At 45.4% G+C, this 20,906-nt stretch overlaps 1 protein-coding gene across 1 annotated transcript in view; it reads right to left on the reverse strand.

Moving 5' to 3' along the window:
• The window catches only part of PKP2 (plakophilin 2), an 810,521-nt gene that overhangs the window by 204,714 nt on the left and 584,901 nt on the right, over positions 1-20,906 (reverse strand). The window contains exon 9 of the mRNA XM_069628098.1: positions 3,373-3,546. Within this exon, the coding sequence (XP_069484199.1) occupies positions 3,373-3,546 (174 nt within the window). The remainder of the gene's footprint in view (positions 1-3,372; positions 3,547-20,906) is intronic.

The following is a 20,906-nucleotide window of genomic DNA, read 5'->3' on the forward strand; positions in this document are numbered from 1 at the left end:
GTAAATATTGTGTTAACTATTTGAGTAGAATTACATAGTACTAAGTGAGTCTTATTTGTATATATACAGATAACTTTGTAAAAGAACTAGGGTAGCACCCAACCTGGTGTGTGGACATTCCTGTGTGGGGGCTTGGGGATTCTTATTAGTTTGTCCATTATTTTATTTTTATAATTTTTGCTTTATTGTGCATTTTGGTTGTACAACCTTTACACAAACAGTTTACATCATAGCACAACACAAATTTCATTAATAGACAAACCATAATTTCCTACAATTACAGTTAAAAAACATCTGTAAAACAATATTATACTCAAAGATAAGATTAAAAATGAATAATCAAGTTAAAATTAACATGTTAAAAACCATGCTGATAAAAACACTGCTTATATAAAAAATCTGAGACACAGTTGACCTGTGTATAATAATTAAGGGCATAGGGATACTTTAAAAGGTGGTATAATCACCCCCTCAGTTCAATCCGTCATTAATCAAATTCCATATAGGGAAGGCTGTCGCCGTAATCACCAGAGATTCAACGCTAAATAGAATTCCAGAATGTATCCAAACAATAGTCCTGGAATTCTGCATAACCTTTGTTGTATAGAGGGATCAAAAGACAACATTTAGTAAGCATGTCCCTTTTGCACAGTCTACATATGCAATCCTCCCTTTGGATACAAGTCCAGGCCACAATATAAGCAAATACTGGCAATAACTTGCATCTCAAATATAGAACACATTGTATTAGGGGTTGGGGGGAGGGGAGGAGTAGCACTTGGTTAGGTAGCTGTGAGGTTTGTCTAAAAAAACAGCCTTGTTGGGCAAATCTCTCGTACTTGGATTTTCCGGAGAGGTATGTTAGTGACTGAATTCGGTCTCATTCTATAGTCTTTTTGACATGGGAGGACAGGTAGAACTCAATGAGGGTCTCAGGGAGTTTAGCCACCCCAATTCGCAGAGGTGGTTTCTAACCATGAGGTCCAAGTCTGTGAACCAGGTGCTTCCAGACTGCCTTGTCTGATGGACAGTGACTAACCTCAACAGTGGATTGCTAGTCTCATCCGTGAATATGATGTTCGGCAAAAATCTGCATGCAGCGATTTTCCAGCAAGATGTTACTGATGGCATACCGAGCTTCAGTCTGATCGCCTCGACTGGTGTTGCACAAGATAGATCTAAAAGGGAGCATAGTATTTTTGCCTCAAGAGACGTCAACCATTTAGTAGAGCATTCGGGGTATACCTCCAGGGCGTATAGGATAGTTGGTACAATAGAAATCCTGTACGTTCGAACCTTGGCCTCAATGGAACCCCACCCCCCCAAATCTCGTCAATGATCTTCCTCAGGACCATCAACTTCTTCCAAGCCCTGTGTATAATATTACTAGGTAAGTATACGGGGGACACGATTGTTTCGCAGCTGTGTGCTTAGGTATTTGTACTCAAATGTTCGTTCAATTTGCGAGACTCCGAACCACCAATTGAAAGAATTCTTTGATGCATTCTTCCCTAAAATATGAATTTTTATTTTATGGGCATTGATCAATAAACTATTTATTTTGGCGTATTGTTGCAATATAGTTAGTGAACGCTGAAGTCCAATCGGGGTTGTAGCCAGAATCGCTGGGTCGTCAGCGTATGAGGCAGTGTAGATTTCTATACCTGTAGCTAGGGGAGTGATTGTTTCCGACTAATTCAAGATGTTTAGGGAAGTCGGAAACAAATTGTAAAGCAGGGGAGCTAAAGGAGGTGGGGGGGGTCAGGGTTTGTCCATTATATACAGAAGGCTTAGGCCCAGTGGCTGATACCTTTCAAGTATTTTTATGTCAAGAATATTAACAATGCTCTTAACCTGTGTAAATTGACGAGCCAAATTTGTCCCAATAGTCTTTTTGATGCATCTTAAGGCATGGAAGATTAGAGAAGACCTATTCTTACCTTTTAAATTGGTATGTTCTTATAATGTATTTTAGTATATTTTTTAATGAATACTATTGATTAAGAAGATGAACTATTGATAAGTTTGAATAAAATTAAAGGGGACCATGTTTTGTTGAATTCGTCTAATTATATCTATGGACTTAATCACTGGATTATATTTTATAAAAGGATTAGGTATCCTATTTTATTAAATGTTTTTTTGTTTAGCAGCCAAAATAAACCATAGATGAGGACGTTAACCATTAGAGTACTTTATGGCGTATGAAAAGCCCCCAAGGATACTCTAAGTGTTACATTGACTTTTCAAATTCAAAGCATTTACCTTCATGATTTATTCACTTTATAACAGAACAAAAGTGGTGGAAGGCAATAGCATAACCCTTATGGGGGTGCTTCCACTAACGTTGCCAACCGGCAGATAAAAGCAAGTGTATTAGAGATGGATATAAACAGGTACATTACAGTATGCACCCATGTTTATTGGCACAGGAAAACAAGCTATGGAAAAAGTTGCTACTGGGAAGTGATGAAACCCATGAAGTAACAGGGCCCACAAGGCCCAGTGGAATGGTCGAAGGAGGGATATACCACTCTTCTAGAAGTTTCAGTCTTGAGGCGAAAATGCAAGGCATGCAACTGTGCCTGGAAACGTGCAAGGTCTATAGTTCTAACTTTGATAAGGGGCTTGTAAGCAAGGCCATAGACATTAGTTAAGGAAATGCTCTTTGTTCCTAAATCCACCTGAAATATATAAAAAGGGCCTACATTTCTGGCCTGTGACTCAGTTGTTCAGACAAACACCCTCTGTGTATTTTGTAGCATTGCTTATGAAGTACCTCTAACCTGTTGATCACTGAAATTGCAGACTGGAAATTGTTTGCTTCCACACAAACTATCAATTAACCCATCCTGTGCTAAATTACAAAGGGCCCGCCTCTTGCGATTCACAACTGTTGGGCGTGCTGTGACTGCAGAGACATCCATCCACTGCCTGGATAAACTTTACATCCATTTTTCTTTACACATCTGAACCATTATGTATTCTTGGCAAAGGTGCCAAGAAGTTAATCTTGGCTCACAACCGCAACGTACAAGCCAAGGATTTGCCAAAGGTGTTTATGAAACTCTTGGCACACGGTGCCTGCCACATTGTATAAGACAATTTTCCTTCCTGGTGGCAATCCAGACGAAACACAGTGAAATAGTCATTGCTCATGTTTGTTTTTCCCACACAAATTGTGCAAGGTATTTCACTTGTTAGAAATCCTAAAAGCAGTCTGGTTTCTGTATCTTAGTAACGCTGGATCCACATCTAAACCACACTTAAGGTCTTGGGACAATCGGACAGTAACATGTGAAGCAAGATTCTGGTTTTAGAGTACAACACTTGAAAAAAACTAAAACGCACAAGCCTGAGGCGTAAACTTACGGGTCCACTGCCAGCTGTGAGATTCTGCAAAGCGCCGAGGGAAGCTTCTTGCGTGTAGCTCCGACTGCTTTTTGCTATTAAGGACAGGTACATCCGCATCACAATGGAGTGCCACAGCCATTCCACCCCCTTAGGGTTGCTCTTTTCTTCTGGCAAAGGTGTGTCTGCCTCTTGCTGAAAGATAGGTAGGTTTTACATTAATGAACACACCTTATCTTAAACCATTATTGATTATGCATCATTAGTACTGATCAAGTGCAGTACACATATCCGAACGTTGGCTCAACATTAACAAAGCCCTTACACGTTTTAACAGACAATCTGACGTGTGTTTGTGTATTACTAGGTCAACGCCATAGATCGGCTAAACATTTCAGAGGCCAGGTGCACATTTTAAAGAAGACCTCAAAAGTTCACCATACCTCGCGTGTTCGCTGAAGAAAGCGTTCGAGTGCAGAGGCAGATTAGACTCAGTGACCTTTGACCTGGACTGCCTGTGTACTCATTGCGACATTTAAGGCCTAATTAAGTTTACAATATTTTCACAATGATTTCTGCTACATGCATGCGGAAATCAAGGGATCTGCCCAGTATCAGCGACTTACTGCTTCTAGGGCCGGGAACTCAGACATGCTAGTATTTGATTATTACCCCATTACGAGCAGTATTTGGGCAGTAATGAATGGCCCAAATACTGCTCGTCATAGCTTCAAAACGCATTTACAAAGGCGTGCCACTCACTTTGGAACTTCGCTGTAGAGTTATATCCCATAAATTGGGGGATGGAATAGCTCATCCATTCTCAAAGGGCAGAACACATTTTAACATACTGGGAGAGTAGGGGAGAAGAACAAGTTACTTACCAACTGTAACGGTCTTTCGACTGGATGGTCCTCCCACGTATTCCTCATATTGTGATATTCGTTATCGCCAGCTTCAGAAAAAAAAATTCGGCAGAGGGCGCTGTGCTCGAGGTCGTGGCATCTATTGTCCCTCACCAGGCTCCGTTCCATGTCGACGTCACTGCTGGTATAGATAGCTCGAGCTGCGCCCGTTGGCTTTAGTTCTGTTTTTTCAAGGAAATACTCGTGGAACACCCAGGCGCGTCCTGTGACTGATAGGCCCATTGTGAGAGGAAAGTGTAAGAAAACGTAAACTGTACTGCGGAGTAGGCTGGGAGGGTCGATGAGGAATACGTGGGAGGAACATCCAGTCGAAAGAACGTTACAGTTGGTAAGTAACTTGTTCTTCGAATGGATTGTGTCCTCCCGCGTATTCCTCATCTTGTGATAGACTCCCATAGCAGCGATCAATTTGGAGGTGGGAGTGCTAGTTATTGTTTTCATGGACGGAATGAAGTACTGCCCTGGCAAATAAACCCTCATTAGAGGAGGAGGCATCTAAGCAGTAATGTTTGATGAAGGTATGCATTGATGCCCATGTTGCAGCCGAGCAAATGTCTTTTGCAGGGACTCCCCTCTTCAAAGCCGCAGAAGTAGCCATTGCCCTAGCGGAATGAGCCTGTAGCCCATCCGGTGGGTCTTTTTCTGCTAATCTGTAGCATTCCAATATAGCTAGAATGATCCAGCGGGATATAGTTTGTTTTGTCACCGCTAACCCCAATTTATGACCTGTATAACCCACAAAGAGTTGGTTATCTTGACGCAATTTTGACATTCTTGAAATGTAAAAATTGAGGGCCTTTTTAGGGTCCAGTCTATGCAGTCTCTCCTCTTCTTTACCCAAATGAGGAAGATGATAGAATGTTCGTAAAATGATTTTTTGTGACAAGTGGAAGTCAGAAACTACTCGGTAAGAAAGATGGTTTAACCTTAACAACTACCTTGTCCTTATAAAATGTGGTATATGAAGGTTTACATGAGAGAGCCTGTAGTTCACTTACTCTGCGGGCTGATGTTAATGCTACAAGAAGGACAGTTTTTAGTGTTAGAAGCCTCTATGGACAGGAGTGCAGAGGCTTAAATGGTATACAAGTTAGAAATGTAAGGACTAGGTTTAAATCCCAAGTTGGGACATGAAACGGTACTGGTGGATATACATTGGTAAGTCCTTTCAGGAACTGAATGATTAATGGAATTTTGAAGCAAGAAACCTCTTCCGAGGAGCGCTTGAAAATGGACAGCGCAGCAAGATATCCTTTAATTGTTCCGATCTGGAGCCCCAGATTGGCTGGATGCAATAGGAAAGAAAGCACCATTGGGGTGCCACATTGAAAAGGGTCCACATCCTTATCTTTGCACCAGTTGCTGAATTTGTTCCAACGACACCGATACATGGATTCTGTTGCTGGCCTTCTGGCCGAAAGCAAAATTTCCATTACGTCGTCCGGAAGGTCCCAATCCCTGTATCTCAACCTCTCAGAAACCATGCATGAAGGTTGAGTGTCTTGACCTCTGGATGGAGAACCCGACCTTCCTCTTGCGAGATAAGATCCTCTCTTTGCGGAAGACTTATTGTAGGGCAGATGGACATGTCCAGAAGGTCTGGGTACCACGTCCTCCTGGCCCAATCCGGGGCAATTAGGATCATGGTTTTCCTGAACTTTCTCAACCTCCCGATTACTTGAGGAATCACAGGGACTGGAGGAAACGCGTACAGTAGGGGGAAATCCCAGTCCACCACAAACGCGTCTCCTAGAGCTCCTCTCGGGGGAAATTCCCTTGAGCAATACTGTTCGCATTTCCGGTTTACCTCGAACAGATCCACTTCAGGGGTTCCCCAAAGGGTGAAGATCTCCAGAAGGACTTCCTGAGCCAACTCCCTCTCGTGGGAGACTGTGCTCTGCCTACTCAGAGCGTCTGCTGCCGTGTTCTGCTCTCCGGCAAGGTGAACTGCTGATAAAGAGATTCCTTCCCGTATTGCCTAGAACCAGAGCTCCATTGCTTCTCTGCACATTATCAGGACATTCTTTCCTTGTACAGAGGGCAGGAAGGCCTTTAGCGCTAGTATTATTGCCTTCAGCTCCAACAGGTTGATGTGTAGTTTGGACTCCGATGGAGATCAACGACCGCTGATTGTCAGATCGTTGGTATGAGCTCCCCACCCCGTGAGTGAGGCGTCCGTTACTACTGTCATCTCCGGCCATGGTTCCCAAAAACATTCCCCTTTGAGGATGTTGTCGTTGCAAGCCCACCATACTAGATCCTGAGCAACTGCACTCGGGACTTGCAGAAGATCAGACATACGCCCCAAGAATTGGGACCACTGAGTCCTGAGGGCCCACTGAAGGGATCTCATTCTCAATCTGGCCTCTGGCACCAGAAAAATGCAAGATGCCATAAGGCCGAGCAACCTCAGATAATCGAAGGCCAGCAGATGCTGGGTTTTCTGGAATTTTGTAACCATCTGCAGAATGTGGAGAGCTCTTATCTCGGGAGGCGAGGCTTTGCCCGAGGAAGTGTCCAAGACTGCTCTGATAAACTGGAGTTTTTGGGATGGTATCATGTGGGACTTCTTGAAATTGAAGGAGAAGCCCAGATTGTGAAGGAAGTGACAGGTGATCGACAAGAGGTTTTTGAGCTTGTTCGTGAGAAAGTGCTCTGATCAACCAGTCGTCTAGGTAGGGGTAGATGTGAATCCCCCCCTCTCCTGAGACTCGCTGCCACTACCACCATCAGCTTGGTGAAAACCCTCAGGGCGGAGGTCAGCTCGAAAGGCAGAACTCGAAACTGATAGCAAAAACCGCCAACTGCGAACCTCAGGTACTTTCTGTGCTTGGGATGGATTGGCACATGAAAGTAAGCATCCTAAAGTTCCAATGATACCAACTAGTCTTGGAGTTGGAGAGCCTGAAGGATCTGAGAAAGGGTTACCATCTTGAACTTGTCCTTCCTGAGGAACTTGTTCAAGTTTCTTAAGTCCAAGATGGGTCTCAATCCTACGTCCTTCTTTGGGATGAGAAAATAAGGGGAGTACCAACCCTTGTTCCTCTCTGCCACAGGTACATGTTCTATTGCACCTTTCTCTAGCAGGGTTAAAATTTCCTGCAAAAGGAGCGGGTCTGGAGTTTTGATCAAGTTGGTTCCCAGTGGATGATCGTGAGGCCTTTTTAGGAAGGGAAGGCAGTAACCTTGAGCTACTGTTTCCAATACCTAAGCATCTCAAGTAATGCCCCGCCATTCTTTCAGAAGCTGAGAGATTCTGCCTCCCACTGGTGTTTTGCATGATAAGGCCTCAGAGACATTTGGAGGCGGCTGCAGGAGCGGCTGAGGGTAAAGATACCATTCATGAAGATGGCTTTGTAGTCTTTCCTCGTCCACCACGAGTGACATTTCTTATGCCCCTTTGAAAGCCTGTCCTCTTCCTCTACCAAAAGAAGAGTAGTACGGAGAAGGACGACCCCTCGAGGAAGATAAGCCCAAACAGGGTTTTTGAGGTTGTCGCATGGAGGCACGAAGGGATTTAGCTGCCGCTTTTGAGGTCTGTAGTTTTTCTAGGCTCTCATCAGCCTTACTACCAAACAGCCTCGAGCCATCAAAAGGCATGATGAGAAGCCTGGCTTGCACATCTGGTGCAAAACCCGACTTTCTCAACCACACAAATCTGCGTAGTACTATGCTTGATGCCATGGATCTGCTAATACTTTCAGCAGTATCCAGTCCAGACTGGAGACTTTTTCCCCATTGCCTCCTTCCCGTCTGACAATATTCAGGAAGCCTACCCTTTCCTCGCCTTCCGGAATATGTTCAGCTGCCGCCGAAATGCATTCCCACAAGGTATGTGCGAACCTGGCTAGGGTACAGGTGACATTGGTTGACTTTAAGGCCATGCTACCCGAAGTAAAAACTTTACGGGCCCAAGCATCAACCTTCTTATCATCCCTATCAGGCGGTATGGTTGGATATGCAGTTTGTCTCGAAGTAGTTGCAGCCTGAAACCAGACTTTCTGGAGTGGGATTTCTATTCAGATACCCGGGATCCGAAGTAGAAGTTATATACTTCTTCGGAAAATTGCTGTTTACCGCAGCAATGTTGTCAGGGGTTTCCCAGTTATTTTCCAGTGTTCTCTGAAGCGCCCTATGGAAGGGGAGAACTGGATCCTTCTGGGGGCCCGAACAATTATGTCTGTCATATCGTCCTGTTCAAAAGTTGGTGAGGCTCTACCCCAGCCCATATATACTACCACTCTGTTCATTAAACTCCTGAATCTGCATGTTCTGCAGGGTCAGGTCTTGCAAACTCCAATTCAGGTGACGTGTCAAAGCCACTAGCAAAATTCAGAGTCTCGCACAGGTCTCATTTTAGATTCTGGGTCTAGAAGTTCCTCTGCAACTTGTCTAGTGCCATATTGCACTCCAAAAGGAGAAATTTCCTCATCCTCCGAGCCAGTTTCTTCAAAAATTAAAGACAGACTTAAAAAAGTCTGATTTTGGTAATGGCGTAAATCCCCTCTCTTCCTCCTGAGTTTTCGTCGAAGGAATGAAGGATTCTTCGAAAGTGTCAAAGGAATCTTCCACGACCCTGATGAAGACTTCAGATAAGGCTTCGAAGATGCTTTAGGCTTCGATGCCGAAGCTGTCGGCGCCGATGAAGTTGCGGATGTTTTCAACAACTTCTGTTTTTTATGAGGTGTCGTTGAAACACACTACTCTCGAGGATTCTTCGATGATTTGTCGACTCAAGTTTTATGGGTTTCACCCATACTACTGGGTCTTACTGCAGTAGTTCCCGACTTCCTTGTGTCGTCCAATGGAGCAACCGTGGTCTGGCTCTTTTGGGGTTTCTTTGAGGGGGTCGAGACCGCATTCTCAAAGACCTCCATCATTTTTGTTCTAAAATCCTCCCATTTTCTTGGGGAATCCGATTTAGTAGGACATCAAACCAATCCGGTCGATGTATCGGATGATGATGGAGATCTGTGTCTCCTTTTAACTTTTTTAGAATGAAGATGAAGATCGCCTTCGATCTACTACGAGATCGGGATCTCCTAGTGTTTTTTGTGACGTTCCGATTCTTTCAAATCAGATGATTTTTTTTATGTCTTTTCGACGACGCCTTCGAAGGGGCCTTCGAAGCCTCCTGCCCCACCGCTAGTTTACCTTTCCTCTCACAGAGGGCCTTCTCCGTGATCAACTGACAGGAGCCACAGTCGCCGGTTTGATGATCTGAACCCAAGCACCAAAGACGGATGCGGTGAGGATCAGTGATGGACATCTTCGAACTACAGTCGACACACTTCCTAAACCCAGTCTTGGGTGTAGAAGCAGTAGATGACATTTTCTAACAGAAAATCTCAAAGCGCGCCATTCTCGAGAGTGAAGCAATCGGAAAAAAAAGGAACGGAAGCCAACGGGCACGGCTCGAGCTATTTATACCAGTAGTCACGTTGACACAGAACGGAGCCCGTCGAGGGACAATCGACGCCACGATCTCGAGCACAGCACCCTCTGCCGAAAAATGTTTTCCGATGCAGCGAAGCTGGCGATAACGAATATCACAAGATGAGGAATACGTGGGAGGACACAATCCATTCGAAATACTTTTAATGCTACCTTTTGGGTAGAGGTAAAATATGTGGATTTCCTCAACAGAACTGCAATATTAAATAATGCAGTACTTACTAGTAATACATAAGAATTTCAATCGGTTGATCCCCCAAACCAAACAGTTATCCATGAACTCAGAAAACGACTATCACGGAATTCAGTAATAAATACTATTTTCAAAATAAAAGTCAATTTACTTTGTGTATGTATTATAAAAATGGTCATTATTATCGGTAATAAAAAAACATTACAAACTGTGGTGATAATGTAAAAGTGCCCCCCCCCCCCAACAACCCTCGATTAAACCAGAAATGTGGAAAGTGATTTGCATCAATGGCCACTCAATCCATTTTACAGCTTTGCTCATTAAGCCCACTTCTCGACTTCTAATTTATGATATTAAACTCACCTGCAGATTAGCAGCAGAAGAGGATAAAAGCATAAGGCTACCTGAGCTTGTTCAAACTCCCCCGATTCCCATCACAACTACCTCATTTTGTAATATCCTTTGAGTACGAATGTCTTTCTTTGTCCTAGTTGGTAGAGTGCAACCATGTATGCTTTCTGTACTAAAGGCACCCCACAAAAATAAAAATAAAATAGATACATGTTTGTTTTAAAAAAATGGATGTCCTTTTTTCAAGCATTAGATTCACTGGACACTTAAACAATACCTCAGTCCGATTATTTGGTATGTTTTATAGTATTCCTTTCCATAAATTTAGTTTATTCCACAAAGGCTCAAAGGCTGCATCATGACTTCAAAGCATGGACCGCATTAACAAGTCATGGGTAGGTTTTGTATGGGATACAGACTAATAACCAGTCAGCAAGCAGACAATATCACAGCACCTCAGCATTGACAGAAAGGAGTTTGAGGGGTCGGAAATGAGAGGGGGACACAAAGTTGCAATATATTCAACAACTGAAATCTTTATTAAAGACATGGGGTTGGATAAAGGCCTTTCAGTCCCTAACTTAAAGAGTTTCCCTTCCTAGGAAAACTAAAGATCAATCTGTGTCTAGTCGTCACAATTATGCAAATTGTCCTTGTGTCCAAAACTTATCTGACCTTCACACTAAAAAAAAAAAAAAAAAACACAAAAGGTGTAAGGTAATCATCTGTTTTGATTTAGCAAAAAAGTGTGTAAAAATCAAATATGAAAAGTCAACAAAATCCTTCAATCCAGGAGGTGGTTTCCTTCCCCTGGATTGTTTCAAGCAGAATAGCAAAAGTGTCCTTTTCAACCAATGATTCTTTAAGAGCAGCAGAAATGTCTTTCACACATTTTCTTCAGGATGTCAAAAATTTCTTTTGGAAAAATATTGAAAGTGCCCCTTTTCCATCATAGCTTTAAAAGTATGACCAAATCTCTTTAACGCAACTTATTGTTGTAATCTCCTGGTATACTCTCCTGCCAGGAATCCCCCTCTGGGTTTTGCAGATCCCTGGTATACTCCCCTGCCAGGTATCTTGCTCCCAAAGGCACGTCGTCTGAAGTGCGTCTCACCAGGACTTCCTACAATGTTCTTTTATTGTATAACACAGTTAAACTCCTTCACTGTTTATACTTCATTGCCAAGTTCTGTATGTTTACTTCTTCACTGGTTTTCATTTGCTTATGGCAAGTCTTGTTCCAATCTTCCCCGTATTGACATTTCATACATGAAGACTTGTACAGTTCATGCCTTTCAACTTCTTCATTAGTGTTCAACTGCTTAGGACAAGCTTTACTTTAGCTTTCCCCATACCGACATCTCATATGGAAAACCTGTATAAAAATCACTTTTTCTAGATTACTTGACTGATCTTCAAAATCCAATTGGTTGCACATCTGTCGGTGTGCTCCGAGGGTTCCCAATACTACTGAGCAAACTCACCAGTGTTTGCTGGAGTCTTTGACTCCACATTGTGGTGTAACCAATGTGGGCTCAGTCATGCTGGCGAAGGGAGACGGGTGGCGTGAATAAAGGTCGGCCAGGAAGATCGTCATTCCGAGACGAGTAACTAAACAAGTAAGTCCTGTGTTTTTGCGTGCTGCGTGTGTGAGGCCCGAGCGGGCCTGCGAATGTATCCAGGCCTCCCAGTCAGCACCAGAGGTCAAGTTCAGTAACACAACACTGGCGACGAGGTAGTGTGATTGACTCGTGTGGAAAGAACGCAGAGAAGTAAAACGGATGACCGCAACCTTCTACACAAACGTTCCACATGCTGGAGGAACGAAACAAAGGTTACGACGTTCCACACGCCACTCTGCTGCCTGCCTACCGCTTGACTAATGTAACATCAGGAAGGTCCAGATTCGGCCTGCAGAAACAGAGCATGCATTCCAATCTGCTGTATGCCTAACACCCCAAACAGATACAAGCCAGTCTATGCAAAGGGCGCCACCCCGCACAGCATAACATACCCACACAAGGTGAAGCCTAGGTGAGGCCCAACAACCATCTACACAACATCTCCCACAGTGCCAAAAGCGAGTCCCCTGGAAATGCGCACATGTGCACACATGCCACCACGAACATAAAAGCGCATGAAAAGCATCCATAACTGATAGCCAGCAAGCCTGGAACATTAGAAAACATGACAAGCCCACATGCCAGCCCATCAAGAGATGGGGGCAGCAGTGCCGCAAGAAGGGACAGCATATTCAGACCGGATAGCCAAGAAACCTCACAGACCACGCTCATAAGGCCGTTCGACTCCTACACCACAGGGGCAGCGCTTCGGTGGGGCATATGGTGCAAGCAATTTGAACTCCACTTGCTAGCAAGAGACATCAATGAGGAGAAAAGGAAGTGCACGCTCCTGCTGCTAAACATTGGCGCTGCAGCATTGTGCCTGTTCAACACCCCCCCCAACAACGGGGCAGTGGATGATTATAACACAGCCAAAGTGGCACTAACCAACAAATTTAAGCCCAAACTCAACCAAGACTACGAAATGTTCCATTTCTGCATGACCCGCCAGAGGGAGAAAGAGACAATCGACTATTTTCATGCTAGGCTGAGAGAATTAGCAGTTGGGTGTGAATTTCCCAACAAGGAATTCAAATCCGTCTACAAATTATCAATGGTCTATCGTCTGAGAAGCTGCGACGGGCAATACTGTGGGAGAAGTACGTTCTAGATTAGCTGTAATAGAAGCCGCAATGCAGCGCCTACCGCTAGACATCCCCCAGAAAGGGCAGCAATCCAGAGACAGCAAGACGCATTGCCATAAGATGAAAAACACCCCCACAACGCGAGACCTGGACGCCTGCAAGGGGGAAACGACACCTGCAAATGGTGCGGCTGCCCATGGCACCGAGGTGAGCCATGCCCCGCATGGGGCGTAACATGCCAGAAATGCAATTGGCTGAAACATTTTGCAACCGTGTGCCTGAACCCCACGATCCCGAGTGAATCAAGCAAACATCCAAGAGACTGAAACCAACATGTCTCATCCCACCAACAGAGGAAAAGCAAGAGTAGTCAACAGCACACAAAGATCGCCTAGCAGCAGTGGAACTGAAGAGTCCTCAGACGAAAGTGCTTCCCCAGACAGGCAAGGAAAAGAAAAGCACAAGAAAACAGGAAAGAACATCGCATGCACATGATCTATGCCATAAAGCCGCACAAAACGAAGCCTGGAAAGAGAAGGAAGCAGAAAAAGCGGCCATCATGTACCATCCTATCGGATGGAATCCCCACGAAAGTGGTCATTTGACACGAGAGCACCGGTGAATGTCATGCCTATCCACAAGTATAACAAATTAGACCCGAAACCAACACTCCAAAACAGGCGAGTAAAGCTGTTTGCAAATGGCAGCAGAAAGCGATTACCAGTACACAGGTCATTCCGATCAAACCTAACATACGACGGAGCCACGTGCAGAACAAGAGTATATATAGTGGACACAGGCCTGCGAATGCTACTGAGCTGCCGCACGGAAGAGAAACAACATCTGATACAATTTGCATTAAGCATCAGCTCGACAGAAATTGACGACCTTCTCAGAAAATACCAGTGGGTATCAAGGGATCGGGTGTCACCTGTCTTGGAACGATCAAGTTACACATCGATCCGACGATAGGACCCAACGCTGCACGACACCGCCGAGTCCCCTTACATATGAGAGAAGCGTTCGAGCAGGAACTGGAAAAGCTGGAAAACTGGGGATAATTGTAAAAACATCCAGGCCCACACCATAGGTATCACCAATGTTCATCGCACAAAAGCCAAGACAACCCAATGCCGTAAGAATATGCATCGAAATGAGGCTACCCAATGTGGCCATTGGAGGTGAACGCCATGCCACCCCGACCATTGACAAATTGATCATAGATCTGACGGGAGCTAAAGTATTCAGCAAGTTAGACCTTAGATCAGGCTATCACCAACTGCGCCTCGCAAAAGAATCGAGATACATAACTTTTTCATCCCACTTAGGCCTTCGAAGATATAAAAGATTAGACTTTGGCATCTCTTCGGCAGCAGAGGTTTTCCATAATGAGATTAGAAGAGTACTTCACAGCTTTGCCGGAACCAACAACCTAAATGACGATAACCCGGTATATGGCAGCACAACCAGCGAGCACCACGAGCGGCTAGCAGCAGTCCTCCAACAACTAGAGGAGGCCGGACTCAACCTAAACGCAGAAAAAGGCTAGTTTAACAAAAGTGAGCTAACCTTCTTTGTATATGTATTCAATTCCGATGTAGTATCGTCAGACCCAGCCAAAATAAGCGGCATAAAAGGCACATCAGCCTCCGAAGTGAGAAGCTTCATGGGTACGGCTACATACTGTCCAACATTCATACCCGATCTAGCCACCCTTGCAGCGCCATTGAAGGAGCTGACGAAAAAGGACAAACAATGGGAATGGACACAACAGCATCAACAAGCGTTCCAACACAAAGGACTCTCTATCCAGCAAGACAAAAAAAAAGCATTCTTTAAACACAGACCGAGCCACAGAACTCCTAGTAGATGCCAGCCCGGTAGGACTGGGAGCAGGCCTCATCCAAGTGTACAAAGACCGGCAGCGTATATCCAATTGCATTCGCCAGCCAAGCGATAAAGACGGAACAAAACTACGCACACATCGAGAAGGAGGCGCTGGCGATTCTATGGGGCTGCCGCCATTTCAGAGTGTACCTGCTAGGACAACCGGCTAAAGTGTTCACGGATCACAACCCACTAATTCCAATCTTCAGAGGGTTTGCATCGCACCCACAGCACGGCTAGAAAAGTGGATACTACAACTACAGCCTTTTAACATTGATGTTGAATACAAAGATCAATCCAGCAGATTATTTCGCCACCCACAACCCGCCACAAAACATGAGGAACAGCACACAGCTGAGGCAGATTAGCATGTATGCCACGTGATTGCCTGCGCTCGCCCACGAGCACTCACGCTGCAAGTGATATCGGACAAAACAAGGACAGACACCTGCCTACAACAAACTATCCAAGCAGTCCGATCAGGGGACTGGAAGAACTACCTAACAGCCGTAGAACAGCGCACACCGACGTCCCAAGAAAAGTTACAGGCACCATTTGGTATCCGCATTGAACTTATGTCGTCGGAAAGGCATCGTGCTGAAGGGACACAGAGTCATCCTACCTGAAGTACTCGAAGAAAGGACCCTGAAGCTAGTGAACAGAGACCATCAAGGCATAGTGAAGACCCAATTGTACCTGAAATCGAGGATGTAGATGCCGCAAATGCAACATCGCGTGATGGAACTAGTAGAATCCTGTGCAGCATGCCAATCGTTAAGGAGGCCAACATCACCCAAAACAAACATCAGTGCGCCCAGGAGCCGTACGAGGTGGCAGTCAGTAAGCATGGACTTTTGTACCATCACTGGAGAGGGGTACCTCAGTCTTAGTCGATGAATTTAGCCGGTACCCGGAAGTAGAGCACGTCAAATCTACGAACGCAGAGTCAGTCATCACAGCGCTCGAGAAAATATTTGCAGCGCACGGAATACCCAGAAAACTGAAAAGCGACAATGGCCAACCGTTTACCAGCCAAGAACTTAAACAATTCCTCACCAACCTGAGTGTCAAACAAAGGAAAATCACCCCGTGCTGGCCGCTAGCAAACGGTTATGCAGAGCACTTCATGGGGTCCCTGAATAAAACCATACGGATCACAAAAGGCCATAGCCAACCGTGGCTGGCGGCAGTACACAGGTTCCTGCGAGCGCATCAATAAACCCTGCATACGTCAACCGGAGTGAGCCCGGCAGCACTTATGTTCGGGATGCCGATACATGCCGAGCTCCCACTACACCCGAGCTGGGAAAACCCTGACCAGGATATACCCCTCATAGAAGAAAGACAAGCCAGGCAGAATCAGAAGGAAAGCCAAACACGCCATGCTCAACACAGGGAGTTGAAACTGGGGGATACAGAACAGGGCACCCCAAAAGAAAATGACACTGACATACAAGCCCCACACCTGGACTGTTCAAGATACAAAGCATAGCATGGTGACAGTTGTCCAAGGGATTGAAGTAGTGACGTGAAATGTGTCCGACGTCTGAAAAAGTTCCAACGATGATGTGGAGAGAACGACCAGGGTCCGAAGCTAGTGGTGGAACTTCCCCAACAGGGCCCGAGGCGCCAGCGAGAGCAGACGAAGGCACCCAACTGCCAGCAGATAATGAGCCAATCCCGAATCGCCAGCAGGACACAACCATTACAAGCTACACCAGGGTAGAAGAACCTGAGAGGGCTCATTCGCGGTACCAGCTGAGAAAGAGGCCAAAGCCATTGTCATTGTTTTCCTTCATACATTTCAATGGCTTTATTTTCTCTGTGTTCATTGATTTCTTCCTACACATGTGTTGATTCCCCAACTTATTTCCCTTTTCTGTGTTCACCGATTTGCCACTCGCCATGCACGTTTATAACGAAACCGCACCCCTTCAACTTACCCAACCTTGCACCAGCAACTCAAAACCCAACCTCGACCAAACATCAGCTAACACGTCATCTTTTGACCTCCACATACATTGAACTCCTCAACAAATCACGGCCACTTGTACTTTACCCTACCACACCCACAACTCCACTTGCCCATCCTACTTGACCCAAACAAGGGCAGCCTTGCTTGGGAAGCCAGAAAAGGGTGACTCATGGTCGTCGTGTCACCCTCGCCCGCCACTGATCAGCAGTCAACCCATCATTCCAGTAAGGGAAGGCTGTGACTTTCATGGATTCTGTCATCTGTCGTCATACTATAATAGTTTGCCTTACTGTTTTCGCTCCCCTCCCCCACCCCTCTGGTAACTGCAAGGCCATAGTCTGATCCCACAGAAGTCTAATGTCCCATATACAATGTTTGCATACTGTTTGATACTTGGTGTCCCACACTGCTTTGCTTTTTTATGCTCATGTTAATTGATTGCATTACTGTGATTGATCTTCCTGGTGTTCCTCATACTTTGATTATTTTGCTCCATAGTGCGCCATATAAATGGATTGCCTTACTGTGATTTTTCTCCCCCATGTCTGTGGTGTGTCGGCTGAACTCACCATCTTGTCATTTGAGGGTGGCGAGCCTGCAGGGGTAGAGTTGGTCCAGCTGCTATCTGAAGTGCCCCCCAGAGGGTGGAAGAAGTAGGATACCAGAGGCTCACCACCACCACCACCACCACCACGGTGTAGTATTCACAATCCAGTGAGTTTGAGAGCCAGTTATCAGGGACCACAAATATCAACTCTGCATAAATGCCTCAAGGTATGCAAATAACATTCACTAGTTCCTGTATAGTACAAGTACGAGAAGGGTGAACCTCAAACTAGGTTAAAGGCAAAACAAACCATGCCCTGAACCAGCGAAATGCAAATTTAAATGCCCAGCATTTACCAACTGAGTTTGCAAAAGGAAATTATGAAAGTCACCAAGCTTACTTGCCAACAGAAGCAAGGGAATTAAGATGCTGAGACCCAAGCGATCAGGAGTGGATGCCACAGAAAGCCATGGATGATTCTTCTGCAGCTGTGTAATGCTGCCAGCAGACGAGCATGCCCAAGAGAACTAGGTGAAAATATTTTGGACAATATACAAAGCAGTCAGCAACACAGGTGCAAACACGATAGCAATTAACTGCAGAGATCATCAGTTAAGGGCATTTAAAAAATGTGCTTGGCACCAAAAATCCCAAATTAAGAAACAAGCCTCTGACTAGCCCCAACAATCAGTAGGACCGAAACAAAAAACATCCCAACAGAACCAAAAGGGGCTGGAAAACCCATTTGGTGCTCCATCTGAAGAATTCTCAGCATGGCGTAGAGAAGAGGCTGTTTTCCTTGCCACTTCCTGCAGGAGGAATAAGGGTGCCACCAGGAGGACGCTGATAACCCTAAAGAAGGAACTGTTGGCTACTCAAGACAGGACAAGGTTAAAAAGCAGGCTCAAGGTCCAGGAGTTCACCTGATAAAGGCAATGCTAATCAGCCAGGTCGTGGAGAGACCTGCCAAATTGAATGCAGAAACGCAGGTCATGGAGAAAACGGCCTGCGTGAGTGCTGCGTGCAAGGCCATGGACAGACCTGCAAAAGTGCATGTGAAACCCCAGGTGCGGGTGATACCTGATCAAGTGAAAGCTGGTAATCATGGACCTGGTGAGACCCACATGAGTGACAGCTGAAAGCAAGGTTGTGACAAGGCCTACATTTGTTTGAGCCTTGAGGTCTTGATAAGAGACCTGGTTGGGTTCAGCACCAGTGATTACCGATGCATTAAATTACACAGTAGGAGAGGCTGAGAATCCAATGGGAAGACCAGGAGGCAAATGTAAAGAGGAAAGCAGGAAGACCACTTAAGCTCCTAGCAGAGTAAACACTGGCAGAGCTTCCTTCTTGTGTGTTCGAGACTAGGAATGAACTTTGTAGGATAGGATTTGTGAACTCTTGTTGGCCACGCATTGAAACATTAGAACATTGTCTTGGCCGCATTGATTGGACATTGTATTTAAGACTAGGGAGTCCCTGAAGGGAAGAGGAATTCTGAGATTAGGTTAGGTTTTGCAACAATGCCAATGGAGTTGCTGAGCATTGCTAGAATCCCTCAATTTACGTTACTCCCGTCCTGACACGTTTTAGATCTAGGCATCCCTTTTCATATGTAGAGACAACCAAAGCTCCTATAGGCATTTGTCCAAAACTGTTCACCTTGTCTGATGAATCAACTTGCGGGGGACCAGTGGTGCAGGGATGAAGATCAGTTTCTAAACCATCAATCAGACCCACACCTCTAGTACACCAGAAGGGTTCCAAAGAGATTGGAATAACAATCAAATTACAAACTTTCTTGTCCAATTTTGGTAATGTGGACGTAACAGGCTCATCTCCGAAAGGTTGCGAATCGTTGGTTAGTTGCAACACAGGGAAAATACAATTATTACCTAGCGATAAAAGGGACTGTCCATTCAAGGTTGTATCAAAAATATCTACTTTATGTATATCAAAACAGACAGTTCTAGCAACACTACGCAATACAACCTACCTTGTAAAGGAATGCAGAGCACAGACAGTTTCAAAGAAGGAAAAGGGATGCACTTAAGATACTGACAGGAGGGTAGTCAGTATGGTTAATGATCACAACAGTTTAAGGTTTCTTGGTTTCAGCACAAAGGCAGCAATGGGTCTTAACATTTCTCCAGGGGCCTTTTGAGATGGTCCAGGGGGACAGAACCACAATGTACCTTCTGCTGTAGATGTTATTGGTGCTTGACAGGGTCGAATCGGCTTGATTCCACTTGGCAGGCTTCTGTGAAAGAGTTCAAGACTGAGTCAGCTGCGGGTATCAGGCGGAAAGACAGTTTGGCGAACGAAGCTGGACAAACGGCTGCAGGCTGGCCTACACAACAACTCTGGGTCAGGAATAGTTGTGTTAGGGCTGTTCGGCAGTTCTAAAGCACTGGTCGAGAAGTCTTGGATGTCTAAGTGACGGCAGCCTGACAACGGTCAGCATTGCCATTGGCTGCAGATTGAGGAACTCGACTTACTCGAAAACGTCCTTTAAGCCAGACATCGGTAGATGCTCGTCGAGGCATTTCGTCCAGCTTCTTCACTGGGCTTTTGTCGTCCTTTAAGGCCGACGGCCCAAAGCTGAAGTGTTGCTGGCAGCTGTCTTGTCTTTGGTTTCGGGTTCAGAGACTTTATGGCACTTCCTACCTAGGAAGTCTGTTGCAGAGCCTAGCAGGGCACGCTGTGTGCTGGCTGGGTACCACTTCTGGAGCAGCTGTAGGGTCCTCTGGATTCAGAATCTCGCTCTGTTCCCTGGGAGATGTTTAGCGGAGGGATATTGCTTCCTTCTTCGGAGGTCCTTACCTTCCCCCACAGGCGGAAGATGCAAGGCAGACTGTACCCTCAGCCAAGGTCACGTGAGTTCTTCTTGCTACTCCCTGCAAAGTCTTCACATGATCTGCCCAAAGAGAGGCCCAGCCCTCTTTTAAAGCCAAATGGGCTACAGTGATTGGAGTAGGCTAAGCCTACCTTAACAAACCAATCCTGAGGTCTCTACCAACAATCGCTGTATGAATGAGGTCATAACCAGAGTGCTTTGCAACAGGAAAGGTAAAGGGGTAAAAACTTGTGATACTAAGTCCCACACATCTTCCTCTCTGTTGTGGATAAAAGTCTTGATGAATGAATCTCTGTGGCTCCTGATTAAAACGGCAGGTCTCCCTTGAAGCTGAGGCGAGAACAGTCTCTTTGGCTCCTGCAAACCCCATTCTCGTATCTTTTGAATGGGGTACCCCTGCAGGGTGGACTACTGTAAATGTACAGTCCAAGACTTGACAGTTCACTGTCATTGATACGGAGGGCGGGAGCTGGCTTCAGGTTGACAGGTACATATGAAAGGATGTTGGGTTTTCCTGTCTTATTTGTTAAACTCTGCAGTCAGGCAATTTGTGAACCTGTTTGAAGTACCCTCTAATTGGTATGCTAATCGCTGCCACCAGCTGCAGGGCCCAACAAAAGAGCTGGGTGGATCGAAGGAGCCTTTGTTAGTTAGTGAG

The sequence above is a fragment of the Ambystoma mexicanum genome, chromosome 12 (assembly GCF_040938575.1).
Source record: "Ambystoma mexicanum isolate Mex_15411 chromosome 12, UKY_AmexF1_1, whole genome shotgun sequence".
NCBI lineage: Eukaryota > Metazoa > Chordata > Amphibia > Caudata > Ambystomatidae > Ambystoma > Ambystoma mexicanum.